Here is a 21,639-nt window from a genome sequence, read left to right as displayed (position 1 = left end):
CGCCCGATGAAAAACAGTCAATCAGCGATTGAAGGCGTGATTTACACACTCACAGACTGACCGGGCCGGAGACGGATGACTTGTTTTTTTAACATGCATTAGACTCTATTTGTCATGCACTAATGTCAAGCCATATTGTCCGTTTGAACAAATATGACTTCTTGTTTTGAAAATTGCAAGCTCCTACTTTGTTATGACGTCACTCGTTATCCCCAGATTTTTATTTTGTATGATCACGTCAAGGCCGTCGCAGTGAGACATGTGGCCAGCGCGGCAATGACGCGTTCACATTTGCGGTCATTTATCCTTTCGAGTGCTCCTCAATTTCATCGGTCTTCTCGCAGCCTAAAGAAATGTGAAATGTCAAAGAAAGCCATACGTCCTTAAACATACAAGCAACATATAAAGTATCTCAGCAATAATCTGTCACTCTGTGCTAGATTAGATCTGGCGGTTGTAATCCTCATACTGGGAAACCCCCCCTCCACCCTCCACATGAACAGATGGCAGATAAAACAAAATAACTTCACTAATTCTCAAAGACTCGATAAAATGTAACTAAAAATATGCGATAAAAGATTGACTACTTCATAAAATGCACTTTTTTTTTTTAATTGTAATTATGTTTGTCTGGTATCTAAATAAAAGCCCCCAAAATTCTAACGGTCCCAAAATCATGCCTTTGGTTTTTGGATTACTCTTGAGATCACTTGGTACGTGATTCTAATTGATAGATAACGTGTCAACGTGGATAATTAGCTGCTGTGCTTGAATAAAAATGAGTAACGAGAAAACCGTCGCAGGCAACGTTGCCTCCGAGGAAGCAACGTCGGTCATTTGAATGCATTTGCAGCTTCCTGCGGTACTTTTTCAAACCGAAAACCGATGCAAATTAGCTTTGAATGTATCGTTCGATGACTTGTGTTCGCCTGGGAACGCCTCGGGATCCCCCGGGGAGAGCTGGAAGAAGTAGCTAGGGAGAGGGAAGTCTGGGCTTCCCTGCTAAAGCTGTTGCCCCCGCGACCCGGCCCCGGATAAGCGGTAGAAGATGGATGGATGGATGGACTTGTGTTCAGCTCACACACACACACACACACACACACATAAAATCTCTGTCACATCCTTCATAAAGCTCCTTTGTCCATTTGGGATCCAAATATATTGTCGAGTGTTCAACTGTTAAATTACGGAATCCGCTTTTTGTTTATTTTATTTTGCCGTAGTGTGGCGGCGTGATCGTCAGGTGTTGATGTTCAACGTGACGCATGCACCAACAATAAACATGACGTCAAGTTTCGCATGCAAACACCCTTGTGAGAATGTTATCTAACGGGATCCTCTAATCCTCTTCTCGGATGCTAAAGGAGGTCTTGTTGTATCTCCAAGTGACGCACATTGTTTATGGCAGACATGTACAGTGTGATCATATTTTCATGCACGCACCATGAATGCATCGGGGGTCAAAAGTGCAGAAAATGGCCAACATGATTTTCAACGGATAACGCACACAGTGATCCATAGACGAGACCCTCGAAACCCAAAGGCGCCCCCCACGCATCTTGCAAAAGTGGCAGAGTTCAAAGTTCAGGGTGGAATCAAAACGCCCAAGTGCTCAGAGATCAGGACTGAACATGAAGTCCAACGCTTGTCTCTCCGCCGCCGCCACGTTCGGATGCCAGACGTCCACACTTAGGATGACTCGAGGTCCAGCATCCGGGGGCCCTTTGGGGAAGTAAAAAAATATATGACAATAAAATGTAAATAAGGAGCTGGAAAACCCAATGTGACTTTTTTTAGGGAGTCCAAATGTGCATTCGGTTTGTGTGATTCACCAACCTTTGTGTGAGACGGTGTGAAGGAATGAGTCATCAATCAGCAGGCAGTGTCCCTCAGACCAACACTGAGGCTCCCCTCCCACCACCAGCTCACACAGGGGGGGAGTTTGCAGACCTGCAAGCGTGATGGGCTCCAAAATCATTCTGTCTTTATTTTAAAGGCAACAAGACAGCGCACTTCATCCCTGTCTGTGTTTAAGGGAAAAGGATTAGAAGCCAGCTGGGTGGCGGCAGAAAATGGGCTAAGTCGAAATGAACCTAAATAATCATCTGTTTCACTCAGCACCGGTTGTGCTATTTCATTCGTTTTTATTTTATTTCACTTTTTGTAATCGTCTGACAACCACACACTGCAATGGAACAAATTGTGGATTTGAAAAAAGGAACCAGGAGATGTCAGTGCTTCTCGACGTAGTGTTTGATTATCGACCCACTTTTCGACCTGGACTTGACAATATAGACCAGGGGTGTGAAACTCATTTTTTGTCGCCGGCCACTTCGGAGTTACGGCTTCAAAATCTCAATGTTATTTATTACCCATGACAATTTGACATTTTGGTACAGATTTCAGCAAGAATCATGATAGTTGACACACATGATTTGCTCCCGCGGGCCACATAAAATGATGTGGGTGGCCGGATCTGGCCCCCGGGCCTTGACTTTGACACCTGTGATATAGCCCAATCACTTTGACCAAACACACCATGTTAATGCAGTTTGCATTTTGCAAAAGGGTCCAAGGTTATTTGAACAGTCGTATTTATAGTACTCCTCAGAACCCAGCAGTGGTGTCCCTCAGGGTCACAGTCACTCAAAAAGGTCATTCCCTAAAACTCTGAAACACCCCGTCATGTCAAGTCATAGATTTTGCAGAGGACTTCATATACCGACCTAGATGACACCGCAGCCGCGTATTCGTCGGTCCGTATGAGCTCCCCAGTGCAGCACCGGGTCCCAGCAACCAAAATCCAGCCGATCCCAAGGAGTTGCTGCTTATGAATGTGCGCAGCAACAGCAGTGTCCGATACGTGCAGGGACAGCAGCGACAGTTGGCTGCCACGTACACGCCCGCGCTGTACAGTGGAAACACTGCCTGGCCCTGAAAGAGACAAGGTGCCTCACGGCAAACCTACGCTAATATCCCAGCGATGGCCAAATCATTGACTCCAATGTGAAGCGGTACCAAAAGGTTTGGGTAACCCCTTTTCTGTAGTACATGAGAATTGTACCTTTGGTCCCACGGTCCATCCCAATTTGGAGTCGAGGCCTCTCTGGTAAACAGCTTGGAACTCAGCCAGGATGACAGCGTAGTTGGCTTCCAGGACTTCAATATCATGCCGATGGGCATCGCGTGGGAAAAAAGGAACACTCGGGACATCTGGTAGGAAGAAGAGATGCGGCTTCTGTATCGCTGAGTGGTCATTTAATTTGATCTAAAAGGGGAGGAGAATGAGAAATTCCTGATCACTCTGGAATCGGGAATATGTGACGTGAAAAGAAACGGTACCTGCTCGCGGAGGCCTTTGTGAATGCGGCCCATTCCCACCCAGCTGTAGCGTTTGGCGTATTCCTGCAAGGCCGAGTACAGTTTCTTGGCCTGTGCGGATGCCTGCGCTGGGAACAAGGCATGGCTAAGCACGGGTGTGAGGTAGCCTTGCGCCAGCTCCTCATCCTCTTCCGTTTCGATGCTTGAAAACGGGTTCCTTGGATCACCCCTGAGAAGCTTGGACCGGGTTTCGTACTTTGCTCCCGCGCAGCTTCCGCCAAGAGACATCGTGGACCTTCCGGAGCCCAACTTTCCCCCTCGTGCGCGAACCCCCATCGGCAAATCCGAGCCTATCCGATAACAGTGCCACAGGAACAAGAGCGCGAGCGTCCACAGAAGAACACTCAACGAGTGGACTCCGAGCTCAACGTAAGGAGGCGAGGGCAGCATGTCCAAGGACCACCACATCTTTATGATCGGGCGCTGAAATACCGAAACAGATTAACAGATGAAGGGATGCATTATTATGAGTAGAGATAGACCGAGCAATTACGGCTCGATGACAAGTGTTTATTTTTTCAAATGAATCATCATTGATTTTATTCGGCTAAATGAACATATGAGTGTTGAGTCTTTTGGAAAAAAAAAAAAAAGATCATGTTAAGCGTAAGATGCCGTGTTTACCAACAAGAAAAGCCTGAACGCGCCATTGGCCGGTCCTGCTTACAGACAGCCTCATTCACTTATTTTCTTTATTTAATCCCCTTCTGGCTCACGCAGTGCTGAGGCCAAGCTTGGCATGGAGCATCTCTTATCCATGCGAGGTCACCGCTTCTCCACAGAGCACTGACGAACTTGTTCTAGTTGCTTGTGCGGGTTTATGACTCCACGCAAGGTCTCGAATTAAGGTCGCAAGATCTGCAAGATCTCACCCTAGCTGATCATTTAGCGCGCATATTCTTCATCTGGTCAAAACTTTTGGAAGCTTCTTCCATGATTAGTTTCATCTATAAAGCCGCCGCGCCTTCTAAATCTGTCAACATTTCGATCATGTCGTGTGAGGAAAGGATCCCCATACGTTTTAGTGACAGTGACAAAGGTTGACATGCAAACCAACTGAGATGTCACTCGGAAGCTGTCCCACAAATATTGTGGTTGTCTCAAGTCCAGCTACCGTTTTTGAGCTCTGCATCAACAGCCGCTCCGCCGGCCCATGTTGAACGTCCGCGATCTTTGACGTCGCAAACGACCACAAACATCGCATCAAGGTGCGCTTTTGGCACTTGCGGATCTTACAAATCAAATTTTAGCCCAGGCCTTGCGCATCGAGTGACTCTTTATTACCTTGATAGACCGCCGCGAGATGTGTCTCAAGCACTCACGCACCCGCCTCTGCGCCGTGATTGTTTGATCGTTGCTCCCAGACTGGATGGGGGTTTTTTTGTTGTTGTTTTTTTTTTTTTTACCGCACGCCTCCCCGCGGTTCCAGTACACGGCCGCTAGAGGGCGCTTGGTGTCCCCACACAGAAACCTCACAATCCGAGCCGAATGCGTCAACCGTCAGTATGCAGCCATAAAGGGGGGGGGGGGGCGAACCTCAGCACCTTGTTGACGGGGCCTACAGCAACAGGATACTGTGTCATAAAACCATCGTAGGAAGCGAGATAAAGGTACGTAAGGCATGTTTTCTGACTCCCTCACCTTGTAATCAGGACGAGTGATGCCCCAAAATGGTCCTCGACAAAAAAAAAAAAAAAAGAGGGACCGAGAGGTGCGAAGGATGCTGCCTTGCAAAGCACCCATCATTTCGTGACATACAAGGCTGGCATCATCGAGGAAACGCCTCGATGTGCTTTTTTTTTATTCGTTGCAATCACAAAATAATGACAGCAAAAAAAAAAAAACGTTTGCGGTGTAGCTGCAGAAAGAGCAGGGTCGTTATGTGCGTTCGGGAGAATGCATTTTCGGACATGCGTTTGGGGGAGGGAACGCAGGTGCAAAGCATGGGTATTTTCCTTAATGCTGATGGATTTTGCGTTTTGCTCCCGTTCTTTTGGCCCACATTTGTAAATTCGTTGAACTGTAGTGAATAACATGAATTATTCTGTTGATGAATATGGGTTTGGATGGCAATGCCATTCCGATCCAAATCGGCATGGCCTACAAAAGGTAAACATAAAACCTGCTGTTCCGACTTTTTGCGCCAAATGTCAGTTTTGATGTGCACAGTCACACTGCACACGATTTGGAACCAGATCCAGTAAAGGTTCCTCAATGTACAACATACCACGTAAAAATCGGATTTCAAGGAAGATGTTTGTACCTTTCTTCCAGATGTTTAATCCCAATCTGTAAAAATCAAAAAGTGAAACATCAAGGGCAATCAAATCATTAGTGTGGCAATCATTCTACTCCACCCCTCCCCGGGATATTACGTTGTTCATCAACAGCAGTTTGTTCTTTTCAGATTTTCAGACCATCGTTTCACCTTGAGCCATGGCGTTCACCTACCTTGCTGTGATACTATCTGCCACCGTGATGCACCAAGTTTCAGGTACAGTAATAGATGTGGGCATTGCGATTCCGAATACTTTTGCGGTCCTATATGTGAGCACATACATATTCATATGTTCTTAAATTCTGCCGTGTCTTGTCACTTTCAAAAAAAAATGTTTTTGTTTGCTTTCTAGGCATGAGCTTCATGATTCCTGAAACCGATACACCACCAACGTTACATCCAGACTCTTACCCTCTGGGTGGTATGATCCATGCTGCCCTACAGAGTAAGGAATACCTAAGCCAGTCATCTGCCACCGCAGGTACCAAAACAGACATTGTCATGTCATCGAAGCGGCTCGCCCAACAAGTGAAGGTAAAATATCTTGAATTGAAACTCAGCAGGCACGACCACCAATCCGACACGGGCGGCGCCCGGTGTCAAGCGGAGCATGTCGACCTCCACGGTCATTTCGCCAGGACTGCTCACCACGGCGCTGGGCTCGTCGTCCGCAGGCGGCCACGCGGGATTGAGGAACCGCATGTCCTTCGTTCCCATCGAAGAGGAGACGACCACGACTCTCATCACCACGACCACGATAACCACAATGCACATGCCAGGTACTTGCATGAATGCCGCCGTGATTCTCATATTCTTACTCGGTTAGGGAATAAAATGATACGAAGGGCTTTGTTTACTTTATCTCTTTAATATTTTCAAGTTTTGACCGCCGGCATGTCAGCAGTGTGCACTCAACATCTGTAATGTGTCCTTTGGGAGGAAAAAAAAAAAAAGGAGGCGGCTTACTTCTTAAAGTATGTCAAGAGACCAAAAAGCTTTCTGCGGTTTTTGCGTACCTTGCAAGACACCAGAGTGCCTTAGGAAATTGTTCAAGTCCACTCTTATTGGTCAAGAGAGAACGAAATATTTTGGGGGTTGTATCCCCAAAAGAACTTTAAACAGTGAGGCTGACAACATTCAATGGAAAGCTTTTGTTTTTCATCATTACTGTCAGGATAACGGCTCTCTTTTAATCTACCTGCTCTTTATATGTTCCCCCTTCCCTGGATAAATTGACCAAACTGTAACGCATTTGGGAACATTTACAGCGTTCCCTTTTGCAGTCAACTTGATCCAAAAGACACAAAACAATTTTTGTCTGACAGAAAAAAATATTTGACACAATTACAAGAAACCTACTGGAGACTACCACTGCCCCCCCCCTCCCCCAGAGGCACGTCCACGAGAGGTGTGCGAGAGATTAGCCTCATGGCGGTCTTCTTTCAGCAGCAGCGGCAGCGGGTGCATCCAAATGAGGGTTGATGAGCAAGCCTCTTCACACGCCGCTGCCTGTGGCCCGAATGATGATGCGATATTTAGAAAATGGAGAGTTGGATGAATAGTAAAAAATAAATAAAAATAAAATACCTAGCAAAAAAAGATAATGTAATGCTAAGAACAATTCACCACCAGGCATGGTACCAAATTCTCTACCTGCGTTGAATTACCTTTCTTTTTTTTTCTTTTCCTATTCGTACAGTTCAGTGCAACGCATCTTTGTCCGCAATGGAGGATGTTGTCGAGTCACCAGATTCCGCATCATCATCATCATCATCATCGTCATCATCATCATCTCTTTCCCCGCTGGAATGCACCTACAGCATTACGGTGTACGCGGGCTACGGTGTGGAGATTCAGGTAAAGCATATTATCGCAATGGCTTGCATAACCCGGTCGCCTTCTTTCAACTATTTGTTGACGCATCACGCGTCTTTCATGTTGTCATGTGCTGTGAATTCCAGTGAGAGTTTTGTATTTGTGTTCATTCCAAACACCACATGTGCGCGATGAGATCCTTTTGTCAACGTGAGCGTTTTTACATGACTTTGACTGCTAGGTGAGGAAGGTGAATCTATCCAAGGAGGAGTCCTTGACCATTCTGGGCCAGGGCGATTCGACGCCGAAGCTATTAGCTAACGAGACCCTGATGAGGGAGGGCCAGGTGATTCGCAGTACCACCAATCAGGTGCACATCCTCTACCGCAGTGGCCAGTTGAACAACCATGGCAAGTTCATCCTGCACTATCAAGGTAAGTTGAAACTTTAACAGAACTCTTTACCTTATTCAATACTTTCTATCCATTTTCAAAAGCTGTTGGAATGCGGGTACACACACACACACACACACGGAGTGAAACTAAGCAGGGTTGCACGATGGTGGACTGGTTAGCACGTCCGCCTCACAGGGGTGCGGGGTTTGATTCCGGCTCCGGCCTTCCCGTGTGGAGTTTGCATGTTCTCCCTGTGCCTGTGTGGGTTTTCTTCGGGTACTCCGGTTTCCTCCCATATTCCAAAAACATGCATGGCAGGTAAATGGAACACTCTAAATTGTCCCTGGGTGTGATTGTGAGGTTCAGGGTGTCCCCCGTCTACTGCCCGAAGACAGCTTGGGACCCCGCCGCGACCCTTGTGAGCGTAAGCGGATCAGAAAATGGGTGGCTGGATGGGTCTACATTCGTACTCTCTTGTCTTTCAGCTTTCATGTTGTCCTGCACCTTTCCTCATTCTCCCGAAAGCGGCGGGGTGACCGTGACCGACATCCATCCCGGCGGTCAGGCTCACTTCCACTGCGATCCAGGTTTCCAAGTCCGCGGCCATGAGGTGGCGACTTGCGTCAACACAACCCGACCGCACTGGAGCACACCCGAACCTCAGTGTGTTGGTCAGTCAACCTCATTTAGAATCCACGAATGTGAAAGAACACTGACGGGTGAACACGGTGCATCGCTTGAAGCAATATGTGGCATGTGATGTTTCCTCAGCTGTGTCTTGTGGGGGGTGCATTCGTAATGCAACAGTGGGGCGCATACTGTCGCCGCCCCCTCCGTCGGTAACCAACCACAGTAATGGAAACAACCTGAGCTGCCACTGGTTACTTGAGGCCAAAGAGGGTCACAGGCTCCACTTGCATTTTGAGAGGATCGCACTGGATGAAGATGATGATAAGTAAGTTTTTTGGTGGAACAGTTTTATAACAACATGATTTCTTTGTTGAAATTCATCTGCTGACATCGTACTTTATGAGGGTGTCCGCCATCTAAAAATATGCACGATGTGATATTGCCATGAATTTTATCCTCTTAGGTTGATTGTGCGCAGTGGGAACAGTTCTCTGTCACCACCTCTCTTCGACTCAGATATGGATGATGTGCCAGAGCACGGACTCCTGAGTGAGGGCACCTCTCTGTACTTGGAGCTCACGGCCGATTCGTCTTCGATCCCTCTCCTCCTGGCGCTGCGATATGAGGGTGAGCGGCAAAGCCTCTGGATGCATGTCATCGTGTTGGAAATGTCTCTATTTGGAGCAAAAAGAAAAAAAAAAAAAAAGGTTTTATCATCTCTTCTTCAGTTGCTGGGGCAAAATCCATTTTGGACTCACGACATATCCAAACACAACACGGGTTCTGTTCTGTCCCTCGTGTACTTTGAGGGAAACTCGCAAAGTGGCTTGATGAAGTCACGTCCATCTCTCTCTCTTTCTATCTCTATCTCGCTCTTTGATCTTTCTCCCCTTGTTTAAAAATTGTATTGACAGTATTTATTTTTTTTTTTTTGCTAGCGTTTGACGATGAGCACTGCTGGGAGCCCTACATGCCACACGGAAACTTCAGCAGCAGTGACATTACCTACCAGCTGGGCACCACGGTGACCTTCAGCTGCTCGCCCGGCTTTGTCATGGAACAGGGCTCAGCCACCATTGAGTGTGTGGACCCCAGCAACCCTCACTGGAATGACAGTGAGCCTGTGTGCAAAGGTATGCTAACAGGACTCTCTTCCAAGCAGTAGGCCGGCTGAGTCTTTCCCACCCTCGACTATCGGCTAAACGTAGGCACATCTAAACAAATAACGATTCACATTTACGATCAATTCAGGAGTCTTGATTGTAAAAGCAATTCAGGCTTGTGCTTGACTCTTTGGTGACTGTCATTTGATTGACAGCATCTTTGTACAATTTCTGCCTTTGTTATCTCTCACGTCTGTTTGTTACTTCTCTCTTGCTCTGTTAGCTCTGTGTGGAGGGGAGCTGACGGATCCCTCCGGTACCATCCTGTCTCCCGATTGGCCTCAGAGTTACTCCAAGGGTCTGGATTGTTTATGGCAGATCCACGGCAATGAAGAGAAGCGTATCGAACTGGACATTCATATGTGAGTTGGATGCTTTTCTTTTTTTTTAATTTATTTAAATGGGTGGCACAAAGTAGACATTGAATAGTCTTTACGTGAAGTCTGCTATGTTTTAGTGAATATATTGTGTATCTGTTTTGGTCTGTTGAAAGCATAATTGCTACATGAGGTCAGATCACCAATAAATATGAATACATCTTTATTTTGTTAGATTGAAAGTAAATGGTATCAATTCAAGTAGTGCTGGTCTCGAACAATATATAATAAAAGTTTCCTAAAGTTTCCTCTTCTTCTGTTTTTTTTTTTTTTGTTAATCCCTCAAAAAGCTTAAATATTCGCCACACTGACGTGTTGACCATTTTCGACGGCCGGGATCTCATGTCCCATGCCATCGGTCAGTACCTGGGTTCCAAAGAGCGCTTCCAAGTTGTATCCGGGGGGTCAGAGGTCACTCTTCAGTTTCAAAGCGATCCGGAGGATTCAAGCTTCATTCTTAGTCAGGGGTTCCTGATTCATTATCGTGGTAAGGCGTGCGTACTTTCGCAGAAAATTGATGGGTGTACTTTGGACCATACGTAACACGGTGCAAAATGTCTGCTTGCGTGCGTCATGCAGAGGTTGAGCCAAATGATACGTGCCCCACTCTCCCTCAAATCGAGTTTGGGTGGAGCAGCTCGTCCCACTTGTCCCCGGTGAGAGGAAGTGTGCTGACCTATCAGTGCCAACCGGGATACGACATCAGTGGCTCCGACATCATCACCTGTCAGTGGGACCTTTCCTGGAGCAGCAGCCCACCCACCTGCGTCAAAGGTGAGAGTCCACCCCACTAAAAATGTTCAGAATTGCCATTCGATGCCAGAAGCGATATTTTGGTCCAAATGAAACTCCTCAACTCATTTCGACATAGCTCCTCAACATAAGATGCCACGTGAGGGCAAAAGAGTTTTTGGTGTGGATGAAACGACTCAACTCACTCTGTTTTGATTTCAGTCCAACAGTGTCCTGACCCGGGAGAGGTCGTAAACGGAGCTCGCTCTGTGCGCCCCGAAGCCGGTTTTGCCGTCGGAACCATTGTGCGCTTCTCCTGTAACCAAGGTTACCAGCTAGAGGGCCCCAACCAAATCTCCTGTCACGGTCGAGACACCGGTACCCCCAAATGGAGTGACCACAGCCCAAAGTGTGTCTGTAAGTGTTACCGTCCAGCTCCACTGCCTGCGCACTGCCAAATCAAGTTTGACTATGTGACTATCCTCTCTGTGTTCTTTCCAGTGAAATACGATCCATGCCCGAACCCTGGCGTCCCGGACAATGGGTACCAAACGTTGTACAAGCACAGCTACCAGGCGGGAGAAACCCTGCGTTTCTTCTGCTATGAAGGCTACGAGCTCATCGGTGAGGTTATTATCAGCTGTGTGCCTGGACATCCATCTCAGTGGAACAGCCCACCACCCTTTTGCAAAGGTAAAGGAAAAAAAAAAGATAGATCCGACTATAGCCATTACTTTTGTGGAAGGTGATATTTTTTGTGATGAGGGGATGATGACAAATTTTGACACTATGTCCTTTATTTCACACAGTGGCCTATGAGGAGCTTCTGGATGATCACAAATTAGAGGGTGGTTATATTTCTTCTCCTCTCTCTTCTGTGGCAGTCCATCTTTTAGACCGTCGTATTCAATGACTATTTCGGGAATACCGGATGACTTGATTTTAGTTCTAACAGAGGCGATCCATTTCCATGTGACTAATGCTTTTCTTCGTGTCGCAGTGTCTCAATCATTCGAGCCCTCCCATCAGATCCTGAGTGAGAACATCGCACTTGCAATAATTCTGCCCATCATCCTGGTCATCCTCCTGATTGGAGGAATTTACATGTACTATACAAAGTAATTGCCGCTGCTTGTTTGAAGTAACACATCCACGCTCGGATACGCCTGTCATGAATTTATGGGATGACGTGGAATTCTATTTTCTTCCTCCTAGCATCTGCAGACTAGAATGGAAGCCGCTCTTCTGGAAGTCTCTTTCCCACACACATTCTTACAGTCCCATTACAGTCGAGTCGGATTTCAACAACCCTCTGTATGAGGCGGGGGTGAGGAAACCTTCCTTTGCGCTGCTTTATTTCGACAGTTATGCTAATATGGTTGTAGTGTGTGTCACAGTCTGAGATTGTTTCTGATTGCCTGCTCTTTTTTGTTCGCAGGATACACGGGAGTATGAAGTTTCCATTTAAAGGCCAAATTGTCTTGGTAAGATTTTAAAACAATTCAAATGTTTTGGGAGGACATCAAGTTTATTACTATGAAAACCATGAAATCCCCTTTCGTTTTATTTAGCATCCTTCAATATTACCACCACCATGTATTCATTGTTGATAATTAAGGAAGCCCTATTTTGATTTGTTTGATCTGCCGTCGGCGGATTTGACGTCAGTCAGTGTTGCATTGGGACTTGTGCCTTACAAGGGTTAACAAATTCACTCCAGCAAAATAAAGGGCATGGGGACAGACGAATTGTTTTTTTTTTTTGTTTTTCCTTCTTGTGTAGTGAGGCCAAAATCTTGAGAAACTGGCAATATAAATGATGAGCAAATTTTACACTCATGACCAAACAGAACGCACTTGAATGTTTTGTGCTTGTTTTTGTGGCGCGTGTCACAAACGGAAACATGTGTTCATTCACCGTTTTCTCTCTTACTCACTTTGTCTCTGTGTAAAATACACACACAAACACAACGAATGTAAATAGATGACTTGATATTGGCTGAGGTTGATATGTATACAGTATATAGAGTACAGTACTAAATTCAATATATATATACATATACAGTAAACCTCATATTTACACTTCTAAATGGTGATGGGAGGTTGTATATTTTCATTAAATAGATAATGAAAATTCCGTGCCAAAATGTCATGTTAAATAATGTCCATAAGTGTTTCATCTGTTGTTGAAGTAGTGTTTACAAAGGCAGTGTTTACTTTTGATGCTTTGCTGTTTCTGAAAAACAGCCAATGTCTCATAACATATTGTACATGGGAAGGTGAGGATGTGAATGTCATTATGCTTATAGCATGCACTGATTGTAAATGATATTGCTTCTGCTCAATCTTGCCATTATCATTATAGTTATTGACATATCAGATTCGATGTTGTATGCACTATGTTGATGAAAAATTACAACCCTGGCTGTTTGCTGTAAGGCATTATGTATTTATTTAAAATGGATTGTTTGGCTCGTTCACTGTGCCAAATGGGAGCTGCTGGAGGCTGTTGCGTGGTAGATGTAAGTATAATCAGTAGCATTTCTTTGCTTCATATATGAGTACATTCTTTTATAGGCAGTAATTTCATTGCTGAACTGGAAATAAAGTCTCTGTTGAATGGTGTAAAAATTGTTGTGATGTCATCTTTACAAATAATGATTAAATTCTGTTAGTGTGATTTGACTGTGAGAGTTTTCTGAACTAAAGAATCAACGGGGATTGCTTTTTTTCCCCCCATGATTATTTTTCCCATGACGTAACATGCTTGATTAAAAGATTAGGAATCACGTAGAAGGGTCGGAGTGTTGTGAGTTTTTAATTCGACAGAGGGCAGTAACGTGTCAAAGTTTCGTTTAAGCCGCGTCATATAAGTAGTAGAAGAAGGAGACCCGGAAACTGTCGATCTTCGTCACCGAGTGACCCAGTTAGCTGCCAAGATTAACTGAAAAATCCGAATGGCAAACAAGTAATTTGGTCACGCCCTTTGTAAATACTTATTTTTATAATGACTCGTTTGCGCAGTCGTACGTTGGGAGCAAAATGAATGTAATAACAAGCAAAATGGGTTACTCAATGTTGCTATTTTGATTAGCTATGCTAACCAACATAAAAATGAATTGTCGAACGTTAGCTGTGCTCTCGATCAACTAGAAAGGTTTGCCTCGTCCAGTACGAGCATATGTTTTGTTCGCGGGCTGATAGTAACTAGGCAGTGAAAGTGTTGAAAGGATACTTCTATTCGTCGGATCCTTTTGATGTTCAGTGTCGTAAGTACAATCTATTATCAACAATATACTTGCTAAGTGATGATCCCGACCAGGGGTTGACCACGATCCAATACAGTATTCATAGTTTTGCACGACTTATTGCATGACTGCGTAATTTAAATGGCATTTTTCATAGCACAGGTCAAATAAAGGGTTTGTAATTGCCCCCATAGAAGATACATGATCTAATTTCTTAAACTTGGGTAATATTTATTATTTATTTCAAATAGACCTAAAGCTTTGTGGTTCAATATTTTCATCAGCATCAAATAAACATTAACCTTAACTCCAATCCACATATCGATGTCCACATAAATCCCAACGTTCTTCAAAAAAAAAACTTGACTGCTCCACGCTATTTTCATAAATTTTATTTTCTAAAAACCAAGTGAGTTGAATCCCTTGTTCCATTCCATTGCATTAACACTGTCTGCCTGTTGTAATTCCAGTCGGAAAGAAACCAATCAGTCCCATGTCTGCTGAGGCGTCAGTCGGCAGTCATGCTGCAAACACTGCCCAGTCTGCTGTTTCCCAGCCTGTTTTCCAGAGCACTGTTGAAGACAGACACCAGGGTCTGTTGGGAAGCAAATATGTCAAGTTGAATGTGGGTGGCTCACTTTATTATACAACTGTCCAGACATTGACCAAGGAGGAAAGCCTGCTGCACAGCATTTGCAACGGAGAAACCGAGGTCAACATTGACTCAGACGGTGAGTGGAGCAGCAAAATGTTAACCTTCACCGTCATACAGTTTAGAACATTTCTGCAACCTGCCCGCAGTTCAAACCACTGCCATACATGACAACTTGTGAGACCCAACAGGTTGCCAATTTCTTTTTGCCTGCAGCAGGAGTCAAACCGTAACAGCCCAATCCCAAAGCCCAAGTCCCTGTGACTTACTTATTTCTCTTTCCGCATCAGGCTGGGTGATTTTAGATCGCAGCGGTCGACATTTTGGGCTCATTTTGAACTTTCTGCGGGATGGTTCGGTACCGCTCCCTGATGACCACAGAGAACTTGATGAGGTCCTGAAGGAGGCCCAGTACTACAGGGTCCAGGGGCTTATCCAGCACTGCCTCACTGCCATGCAGGTAAGGTGCTTCCATGTTGTTTCTTTTTACTTGAAATTGGAGGAGCATGGACCAAGGCAATATGGACTCATGCCATTTTGATTTTTCCCGGTTTATAAATTGTATTTGCTCAAGAAAATTGTAGTGGAATAATTTTACTGATGGAATCATCGGGTGTCATGACAATTACTTGTCGACCTGCTTTTGACGCACTTGTCATTTTACAAATGAATGATTTCAATTTCAATCAACAGCCTTGGATTACTTTTAATACATCTCAGATAGTTTTCAACACATTATTATTTGTTCAGACTGTAATGAGTCTTTGTCTCCCCTTAGAAGCAAAAGGACATATTTGAAAGTGTGTGTCGCATCCCAATGATCACGTCGGCCAAAGAGGAGCAGAGGATGATTGCGACGTGCAGAAAGGTACGTTGGCTTGCTGAGCCATTCAGCGTTGTGTTAGAAATTAGCAGGGAGGCGGCATGGTGGGCGACTGGTTCGCACGTCCGCCTCACAGTGCAGAGGTGCGGTGTTCGATTCCAGCTCTGGCCTTCCTGTGCGGAGTTTGTTTGTTTATTTTAATTTATTGTTTTCTTTTCCTCCAGCCGGTGGTAAAATTGCAAAACAACAGAGGAAATAACAAGTACTCGTATACCAGGTAAAATGGCGAGTACATTTTTGCCCAATCCTACATCAAAACAAAAGATCTCCTTGGCAGAGTTCAAAACAGCTCGTTGTAACTATCTTTTTTTTTTGTTTGACCAGCAATTCAGATGACAACTTGTTGAAGAACATCGAACTTTTTGACAAACTTGTACTCCGCTTCAATGGCCGCGTCCTGTTTGTCAAAGATGTTCTCGGGGATGAGATTTGCTGCTGGTCGTTTTACGGTGAAGGTCGCAAGATAGCCGAAGTATGCTGCACGTCCATCGTCTATGCCACGGAGAAGAAGCAGACCAAAGTAGGCATCAAAAAGTCACTCATTGGCAACATCAACAAATCCGTCATCAGGAGTTTATCCTCGGCCTCAAAAAACTGGCATCCCTAATTATATGGTTTGAGAGAGAAAAATCGAACCTAATCAAGCAATAAATCGCCTTGAGATGCCACAAATGTGGGGTATGATGTGATGACGTTTGGAGCCGTACATGTCATTATTTTATTCCAGTGGAGCTGATAAAAACATTCATGAAGCGCAACTACCTCATACCTAAACCAGATTACCCACTTGAGTGGTTGCCTCTGCTTTCGCATTCTCTCACTTCCACCCTCCCGTTTGTGATTTCAGGTTGAGTTTCCCGAAGCTCGGATTTTTGAAGAAACTCTTAATATCCTCATTTATGAGAATGACCGAAGATCCGGTCCTGGGGGATTACACCTCTTCGACTCTCGCGGCCCCGGTTCATCGGTGGGCGCTGGCCAATCGGAGGAAGAGGGCGCAGTGGGCGGGGACAGACGAGTAAGAAGGATCCACGTCAGGAGACACATCATGCACGATGAGCGAGGGCACGGCCAGCAAACTGTGTACAAGGATTAACAATGTGAAGACAAAAGAGGCTCGCCGCAGGAACCTGTTCCATGACGTCTTCATTGTCAGTCGTCACGTTAGATGTCACCGCCCCAAGTTGAGGTGTAACTGGAGAAAGGTGAAAATGTTTACAAGATAAATGATAGCGTCCAGCTTTGAAATAGCCTGGGTCACGACACTGGCATCAATATGATTTCAATATTCTTCGCCTTGTGTTGACGTGGGTGTTGATGATATGCACTGGCAGCCACCGCTGCGTTGGACGTTATGGGGAACACTTTTTCGGGCTCGATCTGCTTGTATTTTCTCAGATTGTCCGACTTCACATCAATAGATGAGGTGGTTTCTCAAGTTTAGCCTAGATATGTTAACACTGGAATAGCCTGCGTCGCAATTTTTCTTTTTTGTGTGTGTGTGTGTGTGTGTGTGTGTGTGTGTGTGTGTGTGTGTGTGTGTGTGTGTGTGTGTGTGTGTGTGTGTGTGTGTGTGTGTGTGTGTGTGTGTGTGTGTGTGTGTGTGTGTGTGAAGTTGTCTAAGGATGAGATAGTTGGGCAGCTCTAATTTTCCATATTTAAATTATTTCCTCTATCGCTTCGGGATGTCTTTTTAATTAATTTATGAACTTAATTTATTGTTGTGTATTTAACGTTTGTATGCAATCCCAGTGTTAACACATGTTTCGGTGGGTATACATTTGCACTCTCTAGCACACATCAGATTTTGAATGACAAAATAATGTTTTATTTAAGTTGGCTTGAAGGTGATTGTGTCGTATCTTATTCTGAGCCGTGATTTTTCACTTTTCTTCATGTCTTATAGCAAACCACTGAAACTTGTTCCAAGTTATTGGTCTAGCAGTTGATGTTAATGCGTGCAACTTTTTAATGTTTTTTATACCCCATCCCTTCACCCATTTCAATGAATTGAGAGTATTCTCGGATGTTTTGTGCGCACCTAATTCTTTGTGTCTGTCACCTTTTTAAAAATTATCCAATAACATGATGCACTACTTCACGTTGCAACTTCCGTCCTACTGTGGTGAGAAATGTTCTGAATAAATTAAGAAATCCAATATACTTTTGGGTATATTCTTTTTCTTCTTCCTCTTCTTTATTTATTAAACTTGTTCGCAATTTACAGGTAAAACAACTGGCTGTATTTCCTGTATTTTTTTTTCTTGTGTCTGCACTTACTTTTTTTCTGAGTACTATTTAATTGTACTCCCTGCATTTGAAGACAGCTGTACTTTCTCCTGTCAAAATAGGCTTGTAACTGTTTGAACCACTGCACATGATGTGACCAAATTGACATAAATTTTGACTTTCTTTTGTTAAGGTGTGTTTGAAATGACAATATATCTTGTTATATTAAAAAAAACTGGAATTTGACCACAGCCTTGTATAATTATTGCATCCACAATATAGACAGTAACAAATTATCATTAGCAAAGTAAATTTCAGGCTCAGTACTGGTTCACTTCGTGAACGTGAAGCAAACTGTGCAGCAGGGGCGGGAATATATGTTAATTTTCCCGAACGTCCGGCGATAGAGTCAATACGCAGGAACCGAACCGTGAAGTCGCGAGGGAACCCAGTACTTCGCTGTCAGTATTTATCCGGGATGTCATTTGGCGTAACTTCCGGTTTATTTCTCCCGCCACACACCATATAAATTGTAAGTATAACCCCTGACGATGGTCCGTGAGAGTGAATTAAAAAGTATCCGCCAGTTTGTCCGCGGACAGCTTCGTGCAGAACAAGATTTAAGGTAAACTTGTTGGAATTTCAAGGTATTGCGAACCAATAGTCTGAAGTTGGTAACGCTGATAAAAACATTGTCGCCCGTGCAAGCATAAAGTGTATTGATCGGGTGGGATGTCTCCTCGGTCTTTCAGAATGGTTCAACTGTGAACGAAAGCCGATGGGGGGGAAAAACACATTACAAACTTAAACGTGATAATTATGACGACATGTACGTCTTATTCTAGTGGCAAGTTTGGAAGTCAAGGAACAACGGCAGCCAAATGAGGTGGCGGTTGTAGATGGGCGACACCCGCCGGTTACTCAACGTGTCTGCCAATACTGCAGGATGGACTATCTTTAATAGATGTCTCTCAATCCTTATTCTGTGTAATTCATGTATTCGTGTGTTATTCAGCTCGCTGACTTTGGGAATTTTAAAACGGCGCTATTTGGCTACGGTGGGAAGTGACGCGCTGAGTGCTTCTGCCAAAAGTCTACTGAAACAGGTGGTTGAACAGGAGCTGATAGAAATGCAGGTACACAAATATTTTTTCATCCATCTCGTTTGCATGTTGTATGTGTCTTACGTTAAAGATGGGCCAAACAAATAAGACAAAGGTGACAACCAAATCTTTGATTTTGCTCAAGGAGAGCAAAAGTGGTGATGAGTCGGAGGCTGAGGACGTCCAAAACAAAAGAAAACGAGAGAGGGAAAATGACATTGCCAGCGAAAGCGAAAATGAAGTTGCCTCCAAGCGAATAAAGTCCAGCCGTCACGTGAGCTCCGAATCTGGTGAGTTTGTTGTTGACATGATGATTTTAAGTCCAATTTGGAGTCCAAAAATAATTGTTAATTGCAACCCTAATTCCGTCCTATCATGTCAAGCACCCTAAAGGAGTCCCAGTACCCACAAAGAACCCCTAATCTACTTTACTCATGTAATGCTAGCTTGCATCACCAATTTTATTATTTGCTGAATGATCTTTTTGTTGTTGTTATTTTGTTGGGGTGTGGGATTTTTTTAAGATTAAGATATCCTTTATTTGTCCCGCACTGGGGAAATTTACAGTCAGAGTTCAGAAAGGAACTTTGTTTGTTTGTTTTACAAAATAATAATAGTTTCTTCTTGCACTCTGCTGCAGAATCTGAGGATGAGGAGAGTAACGCTGCAGAAAGTGAGGGGGATGAAGAGGAAGAGCAAAGTAAAACTGGATCAGGGGGTGAAAAGCAGGAAATTAGAAAATCACCGGAAAAGAAAAATGGAAAGCGTGAAGAAGACTCAGAAGATGGAGAAACAGAGATGGAAACAAACATGGCAAAAAAGAAAGTACGTCAGAGTTGTGATGGTGATAGTAACTCAAATAAGAATGACACCTCTCAGTCGTCTGATGGAAGTGAAAAAGGTGAAATTGTACACTTTGTGTCTTACTAATATTCGCTGTTCTTAATACTACTTACTTTGTATGAATCTCTGTTGTGTAAAGCAGAAGAAAAGACAACAAACCACGCAGATTCGGATTCGTCATCTCTGCCCTCTTTGGAGGATGAGCAGGAACTCAAAACCAAAGAAAACAAAGTCAAGCAAAAGAAGGAAAAAGATCAAGATGGTGGAAAAAAGAAGTCGAGCAAAAAAGACAAAGACGGTCCTGCAAAAAAACAGAAGGTAATCTTTGAGTAGTTAGATAAAGTCTTGTGTCTAAAAAATGTAGATAACAGTGCAGCTCCAGTCCTTTTATTTTCACAGAAAATTTAAAATGACAAACAAACAAAAAATAAATAAATTTGACTTGTGCACTACGTCCATTGCATACCTCCGATTTTTCATACAGGAAGACGACAAAGCAATCGTGAGACTCAAGCGCTACATTTCTCTCTGTGGCGAGAGACGCAATTACAAGAAGCTCCTTGGTGAATGTCGCTCTGTTCGCTCCATGTTGGCTGTTCTAAAGAAGGAGTTGGAAGATCTCGGTGTTCACGGTCAGTGGGGGATACAAACCGTAACAGTTGAACATGGCTTATTTTGCAATAAGCTTTTATTTGCAAAATCAAGTCCTAACTTGGTTTGACAATTACTGTGTACTGTCTTGACACAGGTCAGCCGTCCATCAAAAAATGTAAAAAGGTACGTCTGAAGAAAGAAGAAGCTCGGGAACTTGCTGAACTGGATGTCAGCAACATCATTGATAGTCAAGGTAATTACAGATATTATTTCTGAGTCGCCGGGCGGCAGGGTGATCGACTGGTTGGCACGTCCGCTTCACAGTGCAGAGGTCACGGGTTTGATTCCGTCGTCTGCCTTCCCGTGTGGTGTTTGCATGTTGTCCCCATGCCATTAATGTACTCATAGCTAAATTTACCAAAAACATTTTAAAGAAAAGCAGTGAATGCTTGGATTTGCCTAATGGTAAGAATGTAATGAAGTTTACATTTATTGTATGTTACACACATCTCAAAACTATCGGTCATGGATGATTCCTTTACTCAGGTCGACCTAAACGAAGAGGAGCCTTTGCACAACAGCGTGAATCTGCGCGCCACGCATTGCCGCGACCGCCGAGCTCGGTTTCTGATAGCGAGGAGGAAAACAATGTGCGGCAAGTACAGCGAAGGACATCAAACTGGGCCAACCTGAAGGGAATCATCAGTGATGATGCCGACAGCGACTAAGGCGTAATAGCTCTTCATGCAAATGTTCTGAGAGACAATCCTTTGACGTCATTTCAAATTGAGTTTTTGTCCAAATTTGAGTAGTTTCATACATTACAGCAGGGAAGGACCACATGAGTAACCAAGATATAGTTCACAAGGCGAGATATTGTATTTTCCCAAGAATGGTCTAGAGGTGATCATTTGAAAATGTCACTACTTGCAGATTTTTATGTGCTGCTCATTTGTTGATGTCACTACTTGCAGATTTTTATGAAAATAAAGTGCTGCTTATTTGTTGATGTTTATTAATAACTAATGTGAAAAATCATTAGCACTCAAGTGTCTTCACAGCTAAACATTGATCATTTAACTTAATTTGAACAAATTTGTTATTTAGTAAGTGTATCTTTATAAGTGTATTTTGTTTGTTTCCATGTGCTTAGAGAAGGGCTTGTGTACGTATCCCTACCGAGGCCTTGCAATGCGATTGTTATAAATTGATTGACGTTTCCAAGAGAAACGCAAACATGTACTATACATGTTGTTACGTAAACGTACCGGAACAAAAAATGTCGCATAGACGGAATCATTTACACGCGGGCTTGTC

At 44.1% G+C, this 21,639-nt stretch overlaps 4 protein-coding genes across 12 annotated transcripts; 3 read left to right on the top strand and 1 right to left on the bottom strand.

Moving 5' to 3' along the window:
• Window positions 1-1,192: 1,192 nt before the first annotated feature.
• On the bottom strand, window positions 1,193-4,905 carry asphd1 (aspartate beta-hydroxylase domain containing 1). 3 transcript variants are annotated; one of them, XM_086132745.1, is made up of 6 exons: window positions 4,708-4,905; window positions 3,343-3,804; window positions 3,065-3,268; window positions 2,727-2,964; window positions 1,837-1,950; window positions 1,193-1,722 (listed from the first exon to the last, which is right to left on the bottom strand). In XM_086132745.1, the coding sequence occupies exons 2-6, from the start codon at window positions 3,787-3,789 to the stop codon at window positions 1,613-1,615; spliced, it is 1,113 nt and encodes a 370-aa protein (XP_085988871.1). In that variant the 5' UTR covers window positions 3,790-3,804; window positions 4,708-4,905; the 3' UTR covers window positions 1,193-1,612. The 3 variants fall into 3 exon arrangements, with proteins under 3 accessions (XP_085988871.1, XP_085988870.1, XP_085988872.1); XM_086132744.1 differs by having other exon boundaries at window positions 4,666-4,900; XM_086132746.1 differs by having other exon boundaries at window positions 2,727-2,934; window positions 4,666-4,898.
• Window positions 4,850-13,450, top strand: sez6l2 (seizure related 6 homolog (mouse)-like 2). 2 transcript variants are annotated; one of them, XM_086132743.1, is made up of 19 exons: window positions 4,850-4,991; window positions 5,789-5,875; window positions 6,012-6,140; window positions 6,223-6,438; window positions 7,359-7,516; window positions 7,716-7,908; window positions 8,355-8,540; window positions 8,641-8,824; window positions 8,963-9,126; window positions 9,438-9,632; window positions 9,886-10,024; window positions 10,330-10,526; window positions 10,619-10,813; window positions 10,994-11,188; window positions 11,273-11,464; window positions 11,581-11,619; window positions 11,772-11,889; window positions 11,987-12,098; window positions 12,210-13,450. In XM_086132743.1, the coding sequence occupies exons 2-19, from the start codon at window positions 5,818-5,820 to the stop codon at window positions 12,237-12,239; spliced, it is 2,700 nt and encodes an 899-aa protein (XP_085988869.1). In that variant the 5' UTR covers window positions 4,850-4,991; window positions 5,789-5,817; the 3' UTR covers window positions 12,240-13,450. The 2 variants fall into 2 exon arrangements, with proteins under 2 accessions (XP_085988869.1, XP_085988868.1); XM_086132742.1 differs by having other exon boundaries at window positions 6,220-6,438.
• A 198-nt stretch (window positions 13,451-13,648) lies between these two features.
• Window positions 13,649-18,028, top strand: kctd13 (potassium channel tetramerization domain containing 13). Of its 4 annotated transcripts, none has more exons than XM_086133297.1 (7): window positions 13,649-13,738; window positions 14,489-14,749; window positions 14,961-15,130; window positions 15,449-15,538; window positions 15,718-15,770; window positions 15,878-16,073; window positions 16,401-18,028. In XM_086133297.1, exons 2-7 carry the CDS (start codon window positions 14,512-14,514, stop codon window positions 16,647-16,649), a joined length of 996 nt encoding a protein of 331 aa, XP_085989423.1. In that variant the 5' UTR covers window positions 13,649-13,738; window positions 14,489-14,511; the 3' UTR covers window positions 16,650-18,028. The 4 variants fall into 4 exon arrangements, with proteins under 4 accessions (XP_085989423.1, XP_085989424.1, XP_085989421.1 ...); XM_086133298.1 differs by having other exon boundaries at window positions 13,656-14,039; window positions 15,452-15,538; XM_086133295.1 differs by having other exon boundaries at window positions 13,656-14,039.
• A 203-nt stretch (window positions 18,029-18,231) lies between these two features.
• Window positions 18,232-21,329, top strand: hirip3 (HIRA interacting protein 3). 3 transcript variants are annotated; one of them, XM_086133294.1, is made up of 8 exons: window positions 18,232-18,314; window positions 18,798-18,918; window positions 19,031-19,175; window positions 19,526-19,786; window positions 19,868-20,046; window positions 20,213-20,360; window positions 20,477-20,575; window positions 20,869-21,329. In XM_086133294.1, exons 2-8 carry the CDS (start codon window positions 18,913-18,915, stop codon window positions 21,048-21,050), a joined length of 1,020 nt encoding a protein of 339 aa, XP_085989420.1. In that variant the 5' UTR covers window positions 18,232-18,314; window positions 18,798-18,912; the 3' UTR covers window positions 21,051-21,329. The 3 variants fall into 3 exon arrangements, with proteins under 3 accessions (XP_085989420.1, XP_085989419.1, XP_085989418.1); XM_086133293.1 differs by having other exon boundaries at window positions 18,276-18,407; window positions 19,871-20,046; XM_086133292.1 differs by having other exon boundaries at window positions 18,276-18,407.
• The last annotated feature ends 310 nt before the right edge of the window (window positions 21,330-21,639 follow it).

The sequence above is a fragment of the Hippocampus guttulatus genome, chromosome 16 (genome assembly GCF_054856545.1).
Source record: "Hippocampus guttulatus isolate MCC_2025c chromosome 16, RoL_Hgut_1.0, whole genome shotgun sequence".
Classification (NCBI taxonomy): Eukaryota; Metazoa; Chordata; class Actinopteri; order Syngnathiformes; family Syngnathidae; genus Hippocampus; species Hippocampus guttulatus.
This window is presented reverse-complemented; position numbering and strand designations above follow the sequence as displayed.

What these genes read in the sequence shown, in the direction of transcription:
- asphd1 (XM_086132745.1), bottom strand. Translation starts at nt 3,789, where the DNA reads ATGTGGTGGTCCTTGGACATGCTGCCCTCGCCTCCTTACGTTGAGCTC. An exon ending in GATGGACCGTGGGACCAAAG is followed by an intron (nt 2,965 to 3,064) that starts GTACAATTCTCA and finishes ATATTAGCGTAG; the next exon opens with GTTTGCCGTGAGGCACCTTG. An exon ending in GCGGCTGCGGTGTCATCTAG is followed by an intron (nt 1,951 to 2,726) that starts GTCGGTATATGA and finishes TCACGCTTGCAG; the next exon opens with GTCTGCAAACTCCCCCCCTG.
- sez6l2 (XM_086132742.1), top strand. Translation starts at nt 5,818, where the DNA reads ATGGCGTTCACCTACCTTGCTGTGATACTATCTGCCACCGTGATGCAC. An exon ending in GCTACGGTGTGGAGATTCAG is followed by an intron (nt 7,517 to 7,715) that starts GTAAAGCATATT and finishes TTTGACTGCTAG; the next exon opens with GTGAGGAAGGTGAATCTATC. An exon ending in CCCACCCACCTGCGTCAAAG is followed by an intron (nt 10,814 to 10,993) that starts GTGAGAGTCCAC and finishes TTTTGATTTCAG; the next exon opens with TCCAACAGTGTCCTGACCCG.
- kctd13 (XM_086133297.1), top strand. Translation starts at nt 14,512, where the DNA reads ATGTCTGCTGAGGCGTCAGTCGGCAGTCATGCTGCAAACACTGCCCAG. An exon ending in ACTGCCTCACTGCCATGCAG is followed by an intron (nt 15,131 to 15,448) that starts GTAAGGTGCTTC and finishes GTCTCCCCTTAG; the next exon opens with AAGCAAAAGGACATATTTGA. An exon ending in AACAAGTACTCGTATACCAG is followed by an intron (nt 15,771 to 15,877) that starts GTAAAATGGCGA and finishes TTGTTTGACCAG; the next exon opens with CAATTCAGATGACAACTTGT.
- hirip3 (XM_086133292.1), top strand. Translation starts at nt 18,334, where the DNA reads ATGGTCCGTGAGAGTGAATTAAAAAGTATCCGCCAGTTTGTCCGCGGA. An exon ending in TCACGTGAGCTCCGAATCTG is followed by an intron (nt 19,176 to 19,525) that starts GTGAGTTTGTTG and finishes ACTCTGCTGCAG; the next exon opens with AATCTGAGGATGAGGAGAGT. An exon ending in GGAAGATCTCGGTGTTCACG is followed by an intron (nt 20,361 to 20,476) that starts GTCAGTGGGGGA and finishes GTCTTGACACAG; the next exon opens with GTCAGCCGTCCATCAAAAAA.